Below are 17,435 nucleotides of genomic sequence, written 5' to 3'. Positions count from 1 at the left end.
CTTTGCATTACGTCACTTCCATGTACCTTTTCTCAAATGTCCAACCTAGCGATCCAGGTAAGCGATGAGGGCTCCTTGGTCCGCTTGGTCCGCTAGGTCTATGCTCGGAGGAACACAGCCCGCACAGATCTGAGTACAAAGAAACAAGGGGAACAGTTCGTAAAAGGGGCAATCACTGGCGGCCATAGGAGAATTCTCACTGAGTACGTGCTGATTGCTATACTCCGCTTCACCTTGTGTTGTACCGCAGAGAAGGCTAGAAGCGCGAGCTCATAGGGTTGGGAGCTGCTCGTAACGCACGAGAGCTGGTGCCGCCGAGATGTGCCCTAGAGCAAGAAGCTCGCGCTTGTAGCCTTTCCTGCGGTACATCTTAAGGTGAAACAGAGTATAGTTTGAACAGTGCCTGTGAAGCGTGCATTGTACACCATCAATACTGCCAGTCTTGGCAGCTGCGAACACGTTCTGAACACCCTCTGTGAACAGCACGGCATGGCTACACCTAGTGCCACTAAATAAGCTACGCTTCAGAGTAACGACACTTGGCCATATTGTGTCTTAAAATCATGGTTGCCAGTTATCTGAAGCATTATCTGAAATCACAGGAAACGCTTTTCTGTCCTCCACAAATGTATAGACAGTTCGCGGCAGAGCAAAGCAATATTACATGACCTTCCTAACGCCGAATCTAATGCTGAGGAAGTCGCACTTTCGAATCATGACGATCGGCAGTTGTGTCTGCTCTGCATACGAGCCAAAATGGCGGCGCCCACAACAATGTAGGGGAACGGAGTGCCGATACTCTAAGCGCAGCTTATTTAGTGGCTCTAGCTACACCTGCCTCGTCAAGCATTGTCTAACTTTAGTAAACGCAGTCGGGTGCAGCAAGTTGTCATTCTTACGAAGGATCGGTGGGCCTTACCTTGGTTGCCAACATTACTGACATGTGGGATGTTAACGATACGATTGCGAATTTTCGTTGCGATATTGTTACCTTCCTTTTTTGTCTTGGGCTCTAGAGTACGATGCTCTAGAGCAAGGGGGGGGGGGGGGGGGGGAGGGTTATGCTGGAAGAGCGAGTATGTCTCTAAGCACTGCATATTGTTTTGATCAAGAGTCCTTGCGCCAGCCACTCCAGTGGCCAATGGGACACCAGCACATGGTCATTTTCAACCTCGTAAAATGTCTATTTATTCTTACAGCGAAAATATATGTTTATTCTTAAAAGTTTCAGTGTCATGATTGTTTTTTTTTGTTAAAATTTTAATTGACTTATGATATATTACGTTCAAAGTTTTCATCTTGGAGCTGGGATCTTGCGGTGGTTGGCTCTACGGGTGTTGTGCGGAGGAGTGGACTCACGAGTTGTTGTTTTTTTTTGTTTAGAGTGCAAAACCTTTTCAGCGAGCGCCGGACCAGGCGTACAAAAATAAAGTTTACTCTCTCTCTCTCTCTCTCGTCAAGTTTGACTTTCTGCAGCTTTTTGTTCCAGCTACCATCTTTCTTGATGGAAGAAAAATAAAATAAATATTTGTGGATTCTAGTACGCCAGTACGGTCATTGGGCCAGCGAGATATCAGAGGAAGCAGATGTTTTGGTGACCTGATTTTTGCCCCAACAAAATCACACCGTAACTCTTGGGAACCCAAAAGCAAAAGCGATGAGCTTGCCTTCTGTGTAACGCCTGAAACAAGGTCTCTAAATGATAAAAATATACACGAAAAGATGCGAATATTTCCATACCTTTCTGTACTTCTGCCAACGCTCCATTTTGGCCATTTTTTTCCGAAAGCGCATCATAGGACTGGAAGCCGTAAAAAGAAGAAGACAGCCTCCTCCGGGTTTCATCAACTTGGCGACATTTTTCAAGACCGTTTCTTGGTCCGTGATCCAGTGCAATGAAAAGAAAGAGTAGACGCGATCAAACTCTCCGTGGCGCTCGACGAAGTCTGACACATCCTTAGATCCAATGTCCAGGACATCGTAGCAGATCTTGGGATGGGCGAAATGCTCTTTGGCGTACTTCACCATGTCCTCGGACACGTCAACGGCCACGATCCTTCGGCACGGAGGGCAGAGGGGAAGAAGGCAGTCGCGCGTGACGTCTCCAGGACCGCATCCCACGTCGAGGAACTGGTGGTCGGAGGTGTCATCACTCCCAAATGATCCTTCGAGTAGTTTTAAGGCATAAATGCTCTTTTCTCGCTGCACTTTGTTTCTCACCACGTACTCGTCAGGCCTCATGGTGCTGGAAATGGCCATGTCTTTCACGGACATACTTGGGGCTCCGTCGGCGACGGTTGAAGGGCGCTGTTTTCAAGTAGCGTTGGAAAAGAGTTCAGTTAGCGTGACTTCACACTGCCCAAGTAACTGCGTATAACCAAAAAAATGCGCTCGTTTCCTACGAGCCACCGAAAAAATATGTAAAATAAGAGAATGACGCGCCTTTTTACATGACGTGCCTTTTTAATCTAGGGGAACACACGTGTGTTGGCGAAAACAGCTGGGGCCCATTGCAATCAGCAGACTGAGCGTTACGTTTTTTTTTTTTTGCATTTATAATTTAGAGTTTTCATGTTATATTTATTACATTACATTTATTTGGATTTTATTATAGTATAAAAAAATGTGGCATTTCGTTTAATCGAAAGCGACAGTGGTACTGAAATATCCAGGATGGTTATTTTCAATTCAAACATGTGCAAAAAAAAAAAAAAAAAAGGGGGGGGGGGGGTGTGATTCGAGTTCCGACTTCACCATGTATTTATCGGGCTCGGTGTACATTATATAAGAAGATACTCGTAACGGTAAGTTGAATAATTAACTTACATTTTTTAAGTAATTTTATGAGTGGTCTTAGGCGTCATATTAGAATTGCAGTATTACAGAAAATTCTATTTCATAGACTAGATAAATATAAAGAATTTGCGAATGGGCAATGGTTTTTGAGATGTACATCAAACTATTTTAGAGTTTTTTTGCCTGATTTAAAAATTGCCCTCAGAAGGAGGATCACAAGCCCTGTCCACAACGACGCTTGGAAGAGTGACGTCGTGGTTTCAAATAAATCGTCACTATATCGGCAGTGTGCTCAATTTGGTGAGTCGTTGGTGGGTGTACCGACGGCACAAGTGACGTGTTGACCTAAACGACTACGCCACTCTTCCAAGCGTTGTCATGGGAGGTGGAAAAACAAACTTGCTGTGCAACATAACATAAACCCCGATATTGTACGTAAAAAGGGACAAATACACTGAAAGGTGCCAAACAGAGCTGAAATTGTTATCTTCCAAAAAGTGATGTAATAGGCACCGTGACAAAAAGTAAGGCAGAAAAAGAAACCAAGGCAAGCTCCGCAATGCGTTGAGAGATTTTAATTGACAGAAATCTCAATACTTACATCAAGAGGCACACCTGAGTACAGTCATAATACAGAAGGTAGTAACGGGATGCTTAAACCTCCAGGGGAAATTACACAATACCCAAAATTCCAATATCCCTGGTTTAATAAACACTAAGAAATGGTCTTTACAGGTCTACAGATGGTCTAAAGTATTTCTCGGCTCTTTGCAGGGGCAAGCCAGATGACCTTCGTCGGTTTGGCAACTAAACCCTAGAGCCTTCTCTGTCATTGTTCCACGGATTTGACGCCTTCTGTTCATAAAATGGGAAGGCTATCGATATCACCGCCATGAGTCAATACATATCCTGGGGCAATACCACCAGTCTCTCTCACACGGGAAGTTAAAGATATACACATATTTTGGAAGTATGAACTGAGGTCGTCCAAAGCTTATCTTCCTTTTGCGTCCGGACATTCCGAAACTATACACCGCAGTGTCTCCTACATTGCTTTTGTATCGGCCTTGAAGAAATATTTTCACCGGAGTAATGGGCAAAGTTTTGCAAAGCAATTTTCTTGCCTGCGTGATCCTGGGTATCCGAGTGGTCTCCTGGTATGCGCATCTGAAAACATCTGCACCATACTGTAACGCAAGTCAGCTGACAGAGATGGAAGAGAGAAGACAAGAACTCAGCGAAAAATGGCAGTAGTGCCCTACATTCGTGGCATAGTCCAGGGTTGACCAAGCTGCGGTTCGCGAGCCGCATGCGGCTCTTCGCGTGTTAAAGTGCGGCTCGCGGTTCCCTTCCCAACCTCACCTCAACCCAACCCCCCCCCCCCCCCAAAACAAAAAAGAAAAGAGAAATGGAACGCGTTTTAAATCGAAAGACAGATCAGTGCGTTCCCACCCTTTTGGGGAGGACTATATAGAATCGTTTTCCTAAGAGTGTACCTCCCAGTGCAGTATCCGTTAGGGGTGAACGGATGATGAAGCTTCTTTTTGCATATGGTATATTGACCACCTTTGGTATTCGCTATGACTATAATGTAAATTTGTAAAAGTACAACATACACGATGCATCCTCTTCATGGTGATCTTGGAAGCAGTATATTTTCTCTAGAAAATATAATGTAAATGGCATACGTAAAAAATTGCTTGCCGTTCCCCTCTGGGAAGGTGGTTGACCAGCGAAGCTGTGGAGCACCGCCACATATGATTCACCAAGAGACAAAAAAGTGCTTCACCAAATGTTTATTTACAGTATATATACATAATTTTGAAGCGGTAGTGGGGATTGCTTTGTGATTATTGTGATATACACTAATGGGTTCTATTAGAAGTTTGGTGAGATTCTTTGCTAAAGTTAAATCTATACATATAAAGCATTACATATATAAAAACTGCTGCTCTTGTATATGTAAAGCAGTGACGTCACCCGACTGGAGCGGGAGAAGGCCCATTGTTCTCGGATGTATCTCCCTTATCACATGTTTGGACGTCTTTCCTTTTCAAAATGCATATCGAGGTGACGTGGCGTATATGCATTTCCATACAATGGAGCGCTTTTACATTCATTTTAGTTTTTGCACACGGATATCAAAAATGCATTGAACTTTAGCCACATACAGTTTCGCTGTAAAAAAAAGAAGATTACTGTAGTATATAAACGGGTACAAGGGAACTTATAAAGGCGAACCCTCTCGTTTTTATTATCAAAGATATGGGCCAATCTTGGCAGCTATGCAACGCCGGCTTGACCCTAGCATCTTCCGAGCAAGCTCTTGAAGAATGCTATTTCACAAAAATAAGATTTATGCCTCAGGCCCTCTTGGCCCCGTACCAGGTATTTATTTATTTATTTATTTATTACAATACCCTCAGGGCCAAAAGGCATTACAGAGGGGGTGGGGCAACCAAAAAATGAAAAAAAAGGGTACAAAAAGAGAGCAAACACAGCCGAGAATAAACATCAACAGCTCGAAACACAGCACTCTGGTCAAAAAATAAACAAATGGACAATCACGACAAAAGGTGAGCAGATAAGGTTTTTTTAAATAAATCAATTGAAGGTATATTAACAAACGAAGCAGGAAGGTGGTTCCACTCAAGAGATGTTTTTGGAATAAACGCGTTCAAAAAGGCTGATGTGTTACAATGAGGGACACCAACTTTGAATGGATGATCAAAACGCGGAGAAATGAAGGAATAGTTTATCTTTCAAGGAATAGTTTATCTTTCAATGACGTGTTAGAATGATAGATCTTGTAAAAGAGGCACAAGCGCGATATTTTGCGACGTAAAGAGAGAGAGGGTAGGGATAGACTGAGTTTCATGGAGGAAACGCTTGCTGTACGATGATAGTTAGAAAGTATGAAACGAACTCCGCGATTTTGCATGGCTTCCAGGTTAGTTATAAGTGTCGAGTGACCGGGATCCCAGATTGCAGCAGCGTATTCTAATTTTGACCGGACCAGGGAGTTATAAAGCAGTAATTTCAAAGAAACGGGGGCCAGTGTAAAATTTCTTTTTAGAAAACCGAGCATAGAGTTAGCGTTAGCAATAATGTGGTCAATGTGGGTTTTCCATGACATGTTATAGGTAATATAGACACCCAGGTATTTGTAACAGGTCACAGACTGAAGTTGAGTGTTACAAATTGAGAGAGGTGGAAGAACCGTGTGACGACGAGAAACTCTCATAGACTTGCACTTGTTAATGTTAAGGGACATCTGCCACAATTCACACCATTGGGATACAGCACACAAATCATTTTGGAGGAGGAGTGAATCGGATTCATTAGTAACTTCACGATATATCACACAGTCGTCGGCAAATAAGCTAATAGAAGAGGATACACACGTAGGTAAGTCGTTAATGTAAATAAGAAACAATAAGGGCCCCAGAACGGACCCTTGGGGGACACCGGAAGTGACTGGACTTAGAGAAGAGTTAGCATCATTAGTATACACAAACTGAGAACGATTAGTAAGAAAACATTCAATCCAAGACAAAATATTAGGATCAATATGCAAGTGACTGAGCTTGAAAAGTAAAAGTTTGTGAGAGACTTTATCGAATGCCTTACAGAAATCTAGAAAGACGCAATCAACCTGGGACCCACGGTCGAGGATGGAAAGTAGGTCATTAGTGAAAGTGATAAGCTGGGTTTCACAGGACAGTGATTTGCGAAAACCGTGTTGTGATGCAGTAAAAAAAGAATTTGAATCAAGAAAGTTAGCAAGATGTGAGTAAATTACGTGCTCTAAAATTTTGCAGGGAGTACTGATAAGGGAAATGGGTCGATAATTGGAAGGGTTATGTTTACTGCCTGATTTGTGAAGCGGAATCACCTTCCCAATTTTCCAGTCGTCTGGTAAAACGCCAAGGTTAACAGATTGTTGAAATATTTTGCAAAGAAAAATGGAAATGTAATTTTTAGTTCTCTTAAGAAATTTCGGTGTGATATTGTCAACGCCACAGGAGGAAGATGGTTTTAAATCATCAATAAGTTTTATAATTCCGTCATAGTCAAAAGCAAGTGGATCCATTTGAAAAAAACCATATCTCGGGAAAGTACCAGGGTAAACAGGAGCAACATCACTAGCGAATTCTTTGACAAAATATTCATTAAAAACGGAAGCACAACTTTGACTAGGAACTATCCCGCCATCACCACATGTCAGCGAAAGCACAGTATTTTTAGACCCGCTATACATATTCCAAAATTGTTTAGGACTGTTAGTTAGCATAGAGGGGAGGGTTACAGAAAAAAATGTTCGCTTGGCCTCCGCGATAGCGGTCTTATAGGAACAAGCTGCTGCGCTATAAGCTTCCCATCGTTCAGAAAGTCCAGTAAGCTTGGCAGTCCGGAAAAGACGTTTCTTTTTATTAGAAAGACGCTTAACAGATCTGTTGAACCAGGGCGATAAGTGGTTAGAAATGATAGGTCTACATGGGATAAAAGAGGTAATTAAAGAGCTTACTTTGGTTTTAAACATATTCCAATTGGCATCAACTGTGCGGTGTGAGAAATTAAAAAGGAACTCATCGAGAAAAGCAGCTAGTTCGCTATTAATGGTATCGAAGTTAGCTTTATCATAATCGAGAAAATGTTTCGTGGTTTTCTTTTCAAAATAAGCTGGAAGTTGCAAATAAAAGTGCAAAATCGAGTGATCGCTAATTCCCGGTAAGTAAGTTATGGATGAGACAAGGTCTGGGTCAGTAGATAGAATAAGGTCTAATATATTGGCCGTTGTACTGGTAACTCGGGTGGGTTCAGTGACAGATTGTGAAAAGGAAAAATCGGCACAAAGGTTCAAGAACTCGGTGTAGTCAGGAGAGCCCCCAGATGCAATCGGGAACGCTCCGGACCAATCAATTAGCGGAAGGTTAAAATCGCCTAGTAATAACAAAGGGGCACGAGGAAATCTAGAAGAGATAACGTTCAGCGCGTCATACAGATCAGAAGTAAAATTTGCAGGAGCATTAGGGGGGCGGTAGCAGACACACATGATAATATATCTGTGCAGGCATCGCAAACGCACACAAACAAGTTCAAGTGGGGTGACAATATCGACATGAAAACATTCCATACTATCGTTTACTGCGATTAAAACCCCGCCACCCCGCCTATCACTCCTATTATGCCTAAAAAACCTATACCCCTTGGAACAATGAAAAATCTCGCTGTCACGAACACCGCTCGAAAGCCAAGTTTCTGTTAAAACAACAATATCACTAGATGACGCATCAATAATTGATGACAAATCGTCTCGGTTGTGAATGACGCTTCTTATGTTAGTGAAAAGAACAGAAAAGTTATTTGGAAAGGAAGTGCAGCAACGTGCTTCAGCAGATAAAACTTCCCCTAATTCCGAGGCAGCAGGTCTGTTCCCACTACGTCTAGTTAGTTATGTGGCAGCTTCGTAAACATGGCTTGTGGCATAATTAAAATGAAATTGCTTATCACCAATAACCAGTTTGTCGAACCGGAGTTTAAAAGGACTACCTTGAGTACGGGCAAATTCCAAGAGCTTCTTCCTCGCGAATTGTACATTTTTAGCATAGTCTTTACTGACCGAAACACCTGTATCTTTTAGTTTGTAACACGACCTTATAACAGCCTCCTTCTGCTTAAAAAAAGAAAACTTCACAACAATGGGCCTGTTTTTAGAAGGATTAAATCTCCCAATCCGATGGGCCCGCTCAATTGTTTCTGGGTCAACCCTTATACCAAGTTTCTCGTTACAGACTTCAAGAATCAGCCTTTCGGACTCCGCCCATGTTTCCCTAGCAGCGTCCTTCAGGCCGAAGAACAGTAAGTTAGATCGCCGCGAACGGCTCTCAGCGTCATCAGTTTGCCGCTTAAGTTGAGCGATTTCGGTTAGAGCGGACACAACTTTCGCCTCAATTTCTTTTGTAGTATTAACAGTGGATTTACATAGTGCGAGGTCACTTTCAATGATAACGACACGAGCGGTCAGTGCGGAAATCGAGTCATTCGTGCGCTTTTGTTCCTCGGTGATTTCTCTTAATTGGCTCACGATTCCTGCCTGGCCGTCGTATAATTGCGAGACAATCGACTCGATTTTCGCCAATGACTGAGCCTCGTCTTTAGTCATGGGACCAGGGTTTCGTTCAACATCGCCACAGAGTAGCAATAACAAGTCTAGAAAGCGCTTGAGACAATACCGTGGGCACGGAAGAACTACAAGACAAAGGTTATTGCTTCTTATAGAGCAGGAAAGGTTTTCCGTACTAACCTGCACGATAAACAGAAGCGGAACATTAGCCATCATAGCTGTGGCTTGCATGCCGTGCCCACTGGTCGAAAGATCCTGGAACGATGCTTTTGAAGGAAGGTAGCTTGCCGTCGATGACCATGGGGCTGTCGATTCAAACAGCAGCGGCGGGGGTAGGTGTTGACCAGTGTTGTAGTAATCATCCCCGAGCATGTCTGAAGATAGCGGAGCATTGGCGTCATGCGATAGGACCAGCAGCTGCACGATAAACAGAAGCGGAACATTAGCCATCATAGCTGTGGCTTGCATGCCGTGCCCACTGATCGAAAGATCCTGGAACGATGCTTTTGAAGGAAGGTAGCTTGCCGTCGATGACCATGGGGCTGTCGATTCAAACAGCAGCGGCGGGGGTAGGTGTTGACCAGTGTTGTAGTAATCATCCCCGAGCATGTCTGAAGATAGCGGAGCATTGGCGTCATGCGATAGGACCAGCAGCTGCACGATAAACAGAAGCGGAACATTAGCCATCATAGCTGTGGCTTGCATGCCGTGCCCACATAAGCTGACAAGAACAGTTGTCTGCTAACGATCTTAGGCAAAAGGCCGAGGAGCGATACCTGACCACCCCTCACTACGGGGATTGAAATCTTTACTGCACTGCCGAGCGCAACGCCCAAAACGGCCATTTTACGTAACATCCCATGTTTATAAAAATCTTCGGGTAATATTCGCCTTGGCGGCGCGAAAAAATGACAGCGTTAGACTACTTTCCAATGCCAGTGGAATAAACTGAGACTTGATAGTAAAAATGTCGTCAATTTGGCATGGACCAGAGCTTGTCGTAAAAGACAGAATTTGGTGGTCAGCTTGATCAGCTCTTGCAGAACACGTCTATCATAAAGGCAAGAAAGAGAGAGAGAGAAAAAAAAGAAAGCAGTTGGTGAAGTAGAAAGAATATCGACGTTTTTACTTCGTACTCTGGTGCAGATGCGTCGAAAATATTGAGAACGGTCGCCGTGTATAGGGCCGCCCAGAGCCTTTTATACTGGGAGAGTTCAGCGGTTCTTTGATCCAGCCGCCAGTCTGGCAGCACTGATCAAACAGTCTGGCAACTGTGCGCATCCGCCATGATCTGCCTTGCCGTCTAGCTTGATTGTACCTTTGCATTTAATTGCATTATAATTGTAACCTTAAATTGCAAGCTTCACCCTTGTTTGGTGTGAGGCTGGTGGCGGCTGATAAAACCCGTTTGCCCTACTGACTCGAGCCGGCAGTCGGCTCGCTAGAGTCCATGGAGCGAGAGACAACGATGAAAATGATCGTTCTGCGCTGCGCTCTGCCAGACGTTAGATGAAAAAGAAATAAGGGGCTGCAGTGCCGTTGGGTGCTCGAACAACGCGAAAAAGGGGTTCAGGATGGACCGGTTCCCGCAAGGAAAAGAAAACCGCGCAAGGCACAAGATCTGGGAAACCAAACCAAGAAGGGCTGACTGGAAGCCGAGTTCTCGATTGTGTGAGGTAAGTTTATGATTCACGTATGATTAACGTAACAAAATGCTTGATTTTTCGACTTTCTCCTTACGCCAACAAAAGCGCAAGCGGCAAAACCTACACAAGTATACATCGCACGTCAATGGGGACCCACTCGCCGGGAGGCACATCATGGCGGAAGCGGCGCCCGCTGAGTCCGCTAGACCTAGCGGGCCGTAAGCCCCTCCCACCCGCCGAACTCTCCCAGTATAAAAGCCTCTGGGGCCGCCCACACTAGCGAGAAAACGCGCGTGGCGCGCCGATCGCGGCAAGTAACAAAATGTCGCCGAAGCACAGTCAGCGCCACGAGCGCGTGCAGAGACACGCCCTTTATCTTCCCGCTTAACCGATTTATCGGCGCGCCGGGCGCGTTTTCTCGCTAGTGTGGGCGGCCCTTATCCCGGCTCACATTAACATGGCATAGATACATTTGGTTCTATACCCCGACTCTATTTGACACAAACTCTGACTGCAGATCGTTACATGAATGGGCAAGACGCCTACGACGCGGGCTTGAGGGCGTGCACCAGGAACACCTGAGAGTCGAAAGGTGAGCCGCCGGCTTCTTTCTGAGCCCACCACTCTTTCGCTTGCTCGGTGACATCTTCGAGTAGAAGGGGCCGTTCTTCCTCTTTAACGACGGTTGTCAGGCGATTCATAACTATGTAATAATCTGCAGACAAAAAATTAGGCGGTTTTCATTCTAGGAGGACCCGCCTCTATAGGCTCAAAATTGTTTGGTTGAGAAAATTTCTATAAAAAAGGTGAAGGCAGCGTACATAAATATTGGTGATAGGTTAAGTATAGGAAAATACTCTCTAGTAAAAAAAAAACAAAAAAACATCAGATTTCTGCTGAGTGATAGCTAAAAGAAAAAACAACGACACATTCCCAGAATTTTGTGAAGAAAAATCCAATTGAGTGTGATCATAGTTCGTCACTTTTGTCCCAGTCCACGACGTGATGATTAAAATCACCGCATTACAGTTTCACCTCGCCTTACCGATACTCTTGTGGCACAAAGGACAGAACAAGAACACTGTCGTTCACACCTTGGAGGATAAAGGTCGCTGTACCATGGTTTACGTACTAGGGCTTTAAGAAATTAAAGGATCGAGGAGTAGAAGAACTAGACGTTCGAGGGATTCTAAGCTAGCACGAGTTTCGTGTACGGTCCGAATTTGGGGACGCGTAGTCGTAGTTTTAAATTACCGCGACGATCGACGTCTCTTGTGTGATCATAATTGCCCCTACAGAAGTTGTTTAAACGGTTGGATATGACATAGCTCATTTGCCTAATTCAGTTAAAAGTGCCAAACCCAGATGGCCTACGTGGGACAAATTTCGACCTTTGCGGATACATTTATTTACAAATCTATATACATTTTGAACCTGTACTGCCGGTCGTAAGGCCACAACAGGTAGACATGTTAAAAGGAACATCACCCTCAAGTATTAAAAATATTAACAATAAAACAAAAATGTTTGCATTATTTACAACTTTCTTCGATGCATTTAACAAAGAAAAAGCTAATAAAAGTGTCTAGTAGCAAGAGCAGCAAGCATTATGAATTTGTGGCGTTTTGTTCAAGTGGCATTATCCCTGCTTACATACGTATACGTATGTAAGCAGGGATAATATGTTAATATAATATGGCACAAATATGGCACAAATATGTTATAACATATTTGTGAATATCAATAAAGTAATGATCACCTAGCAATTAAAGAAATAATTTCATCCGGGTCAACGTCAAACTTATTTATATATAAGCAGGAGGTTTGCATCAGACTTCAGTATGCTATGTCCACACGAACCGATTTTGAAAATAGAGAGTTTTTGTAGATCGTGTTTTCAGGCACCGCTGTTTGTATTGGGAGCCCATGCTGGAGCACTTCGATGCAAGCTTTGAAGCGCGCGCCCGTAGCGGTAGTGGGTCTTTGAAAACGATCTACTAAAACTCCTTAATAAAAATTGTCAGCAAAAAGTGAGATCTCCGCATGTGCCCGCTATTTACCCTCCCAGGACACACCATTTGATGTCAGGGATGCTCACCAATCGCTTTCTCCAGGCTGGAGAAGGTGCGCTGCACACGAAGCAGCTCGCACGTTGTCGGCAGCAACCCAGCGGCATTCACAAGACCCGTGAGGTAAGCAATGAAGGCTCCCTTGTCCGCTAGGTCTATACTCGGAGGAACACAGCTCGCGCAAAGCTGAGTACAAAAAAAAAATTACAGCTCATAAATGGGGTATTTAAATGTTTTCACTGGCGGCCATAAGCCGCAGTTACACTGCTTATACAGCATTCAAAATATAGCCTTCATACATCTGAACGCGAATCAACGCAAGATCCGTGCTTCGAATGCAGCACGGCAATAAGTTCAAGCAGAAACTTGGCCCGCGGCATTCGAACCAGGGGTATTGCGGTGACTCGCGTTTGCCGACTGTCTTTTGTATGAAGTATGAGCAGCACGTGCTGGAGGCTAGCTTCAATGGCGCATGTGAAACTTGCGTTAAACACCGTCAAGATTGCCAGCCTTGGCAGCTGCAAACTCGTTCTGAACATCCGCTATAAACAGCACACTCAGATATGGCGTCCACTGTCTATAGTTAACCGCTGCTACTTCACCGGTTGCACCTGCCGCGTCAAGTCAATACCACTTAGAACACAAGGCCTGCGTGTTTCCTCCTCTAAACGTCATCACTAGTAGATCCCCTCAGCACCCCCAAGGTAGCCCGGATGAGCCCCATCGTCTGCTACATCGTCTGCAACAGCGTTTTCTCTATCGCCTGCTTCAGTGGTTTGTGTAGCAGGTAATGAAACAGATGCTCACGCCGAGTGCCTGTTGCTGCAGCATACGGTAAAGTTAGACGTTCACGTGGAGCGTCAAATGCATAAGTGAAAATGCCCTACTGCTGTGCGAAGGTCTGCAAAGCCCTTCGTTGGACGCTGGATGCTGGCACTGGACGCCATTTTTGAGGGCGCTGTTTATACTCCGTTCACTTTTAAGCAGAGAACGCAGCCAACGCCATAACCACGAGAGGTCGAGGTCGCTGGTTTGAAGCGTTCTTCCTGAGTACGCGCGCGCTAGAAATGCTCGGCCTCAAAGCCAGGAGCGCGTGCTAGCTCGCGCTCCTGGCCGAGGGAGTGTGCGCATGCACGTTGCATATGAACTGGAAGCTCGCTATCAGCTCGCGCTCAGCACTCGCGCACACAGCTGTGGCCGCCAGTGAATGCGACTAGTGCCACTAAATAAGCTACGCTTCAGAGTAACGACACTTGGCCATATTGTGTCTTAGAGTCATGGCTGCGAGTTATCTGAAGCTTTATCTGAAATCACAGGAAACGCTTTTCCGTCCTTCACAAATGTTTAAACAGTTCGCGAAAGAGCAAAGCAATATTACATGACCTTCCTAACACCGAAACTAATGGTGAGGAAATCGCACTTTTGAATCATGACTGTCGGCAGTTGCGTCTGCTCTGCATACGAGCCAAAATGGCAGCGCCCACAACAATGTCGGGGAATGGAGTGCCGATACTCTAAGCGCAGCTCATTTAGTGGCTCACTGGCGGCCACGGTGGCCGTGTCCCAAACATTTACTCGATCTTACTCCAGGGTAAGGTTTTTGTACCTTGGCGTTCTAAAACCTACCCGCGTCCAGCGTTTTCAATCTGTGCTGTCACGTGACACGATCCGCCGGAGTAACTCAGATTCATTTGGGGAAGATTTGGAGCACAGCCGTAGTTCTGACACGGTCACTGGACGCTGCCCATACCCTCGCCAAGCTTCAGCCTGTTTGCCGCTTGGGGCGGGTCGGGGATCTACTAACCAAACGTCATGCGCAGGCCTTGTCTTCTAGGTGGTATTGGTCAAGTACTATCTAACTTTAATAGACCATTTGCTATATTACCCAAGCATCAAGGAGAATGCAGGCATTGGTGTTAAACGCGTCACACGCGCACACCTTTCCCGTATAAAAAATTATTACCTCTAGCCATCATAGTAATATGGCGGAAAACGCAATGGTGGCAGGCTGCCATAATATAGCCGTGGATCTAGTACACTGTACTGTGGGTGCTATTTCGTGCTTGACTGAAGTTGTTCGACGAAGCAGATTCGTGAAACCCGGCGTGAACGGTAGCCTCATCTTTGAGGACTCGGCGAAAGTTCTACGAAAGCGCAGCACCGGGGGAAAAGCAGCGCAGCTCGCATCGAAAGCAGACTCCGTACCGGCGTCTGCTTTCGGTGCTTCTTTCGATGCGACTTTCGATGCGTGCTGTGCTGCTTTTCCCCGGTGCTGCGATTTCGTGAAACTTTCACCGGGTCCTCAAAGATCGGGCTACCGTTCACGCGGGGTTTCAAAAACATGTTTCGTCAAACAATTTCAATCAAGCACGAAGTATCACCCACGCTATTTTGATGGCAGCCGGCCACCGCAACTGCTACAATGCTGTCTGCCATGAATGGATGATATGGATGATAGTGGCTGCAGCAGCTGCACCTTGGCTAGAGGCAATATAATTCAACCAAAAAGATGGCCGCCAGTGGCCGCATTCGCGGAGCGGGCAAACGTGATCCAGCAATTGTCATAGAGACCAGTGATTAATACAGTCGCATGTAGCAAGTTGTCATTCTTGAGAAGGATTTATGGGCCCCTCATTGGTTACTAAAATTACAGACATGCGCAGTGTTTACAATACGAATACGAATTTTGGTCGCGATATTGTTGTCTTTCTTATCTGTGTTGAGCTCTAAAGCACGGTGCTATAGAGAAATGATACCGGGGGGGGGGGGGGGGGGGGGGGGGGGGGCTGGACGTTGGGAAAATGATTATGTCTTTCAACGCTGCAGATTGTTTTAATCAAGAATTCGCGCGCTAGTCACTCCTGTGACCAATGGAAGACCAGCACATCATCATTTTCACTTCCAAAGACTGGCGATTGGTTCCTAGAGCGACAATATATGTTTTTTCTTAAAGGTCTCGGTGTCGTAATTCTTCTCTTTAGTTAAAATTATTTTTGACTTATGATATATTACGTTAAAGATTATCATCTTGGAACCGGAATTCCGTCAAGTTACACTTGCTGCAGCTTTTGTGTTCCAGCTACCATCTTTCTTGATGAAAAAGAAGAAAATATTGGTTAATGAATTTTAGTTTGCCAGTGTAGCCACTGGGCGCAGCAACATGTCAGATGAAGCAGACGTTATTGAGACCTTGTGTTTCGTGGTAACATAATTAATTACACCTTAACTCTGGTTATACCAAAAACCGAAAGCGATGCGCTCGCTTCCTGCGTGACACCTGAAACGAGGTCGCTGCGTACTACGACTATGCAAACTAAAGCATGCAAAATGTTTACTTACCTCCCTGTACTTCTGCCAACGCTCCATTTCGGCCATTTTTTTACGAAAGCGCATCGCAGGACTGGAAGCATTGAAAAGAAGAAGACAACCTCCTCCGGGTTTCATCAACTTGGCCACATTTTTCAAGACCGTTTCTTGGTCCGTCATCCAGTGCAAGCAAAAGAAAGAGTAGACGCGATCAAACTCTCCGTGACGTACTATGAAGTCGGACACATCCTTAGATCCAATGTCAAGGACATCGTAGCAGATCTTGGGATGGGCGAAATGCTCCTGGGCGTACTGCACCATGTCCTCGGACGCGTCAACGGCCATGATTCTTCGGCACGGTGGGCAGCGGGGAAGAAGGCAGTCGCGCGTGAAGTCTCCAGGACCGCATCCCACGTCGAGAAACTGCTGGTCGGAGGTGTCCTCAGTCCCAAATGATCCTTCTAGTAATTCCAAAGCATGGATGCTTTTTTCCCGCTGCATTTCATTGTTCACGACGTACTCGTCTGGCGCGATGGTGCTGGAAATGGCGACGTCTTTCACGGACATACTGGGGCGCTCCGTCAGTGGTGGTTTGACGACGCTGTTTCCAACTAGCCTTCCTAAAGACTTCAGTTAGCGCGACTTCACACTGCTCAAGTATAACCCAAAGATGCTCGTTTTCCACGACTGACTGAACAAATAACCGAAAGGAAAGCAGGAAGTGGTGCTCTTCGTTCTAGAGGAACAAGCGTGTGCAGAAACAGGTGGTGCCCAATGCAGTCAACAGATTGTGCGTTACATTTTTTTTTTCAGACCTATAATTTATATTTATTATATTAACAGTGAATGTGTATAGCGCAGGTTTTTACAAAGTGAGCCTATCGTTGGCATAAAAGCGTGACAGAAAACGTTTGCACGACTGCTAACTGGGTTAGAAGACATCGCCCTACAAATTTAGTAGACTCGTGGCCACAGAAAAGAATACACACAGAGCGCTGCTCAAAATACGCTCAATATTTTGTGTCTACCTTATTCGAAAGATTCATTTACAAGTGTTTCAATGTTAAATTGTTATCCATGTTTTCACGTGACTTTTAAATTTAATGCACGAAGGGTTTAAGGTCACAGATCAAGTCAGTAAACAAACTTCATAACTTCAGCGTTTGCAATTAGAATTTAGAAAAATACTTTGTTTCGTAATTGGTGCAATTTTTTTTACTATTTATTTGGCTAGAAATACTCAGTATTTGTATGTGTGAAACAAAACAGACGCATGTTGCGTTTTGTTTTATAGAAAGCGACAGCGATACCCAAATATACAATATAACAAGAACACAAAAGAATATGGATTCCAGCACCACTTTAACCAGTATAGTTTTTAAATCGCACGTCTCTAGGTACATAGTGCGATACTTACACCACCATGTATTCATGTGTCGAAATCGCAGCTGCATATGCTATTCGCCTCGAGATCGAACAGTGTCGCCACCG

The 17,435-nt window shown here is 44.8% G+C and overlaps 2 protein-coding genes across 2 annotated transcripts in view; both read right to left on the bottom strand.

The window, feature by feature from the left end:
* The window catches only part of LOC115312855 (juvenile hormone acid O-methyltransferase-like), a 32,654-nt gene extending 30,380 nt beyond the window's left edge, over positions 1-2,274 (bottom strand). Inside the window, exons 1-2 of the mRNA XM_040207980.1 lie at positions 1,741-2,274; positions 53-129 (exon numbers count right to left, since the gene is read on the bottom strand). Of these exons, the coding sequence (XP_040063914.1) occupies positions 53-129; positions 1,741-2,274 (611 nt within the window). The remainder of the gene's footprint in view (positions 1-52; positions 130-1,740) is intronic.
* An 8,837-nt stretch (positions 2,275-11,111) lies between these two features.
* LOC115312856 (juvenile hormone acid O-methyltransferase) lies at positions 11,112-16,511 on the bottom strand. The gene is made up of 3 exons (XM_029971793.4): positions 15,978-16,511; positions 12,668-12,824; positions 11,112-11,284 (listed from the first exon to the last, which is right to left on the bottom strand). Exons 1-3 carry the CDS (start codon positions 16,509-16,511, stop codon positions 11,112-11,114), a joined length of 864 nt encoding a protein of 287 aa, XP_029827653.2.
* Positions 16,512-17,435: the final 924 nt, after the last annotated feature.

Source organism: Ixodes scapularis, unplaced genomic scaffold (assembly GCF_016920785.2).
Source record: "Ixodes scapularis isolate PalLabHiFi unplaced genomic scaffold, ASM1692078v2 PGA_scaffold5__190_contigs__length_132052651, whole genome shotgun sequence".
NCBI lineage: Eukaryota > Metazoa > Arthropoda > Arachnida > Ixodida > Ixodidae > Ixodes > Ixodes scapularis.
Note: the sequence above shows the minus strand (reverse complement) of the source record. Positions and strands in the feature narration are given on the sequence as shown.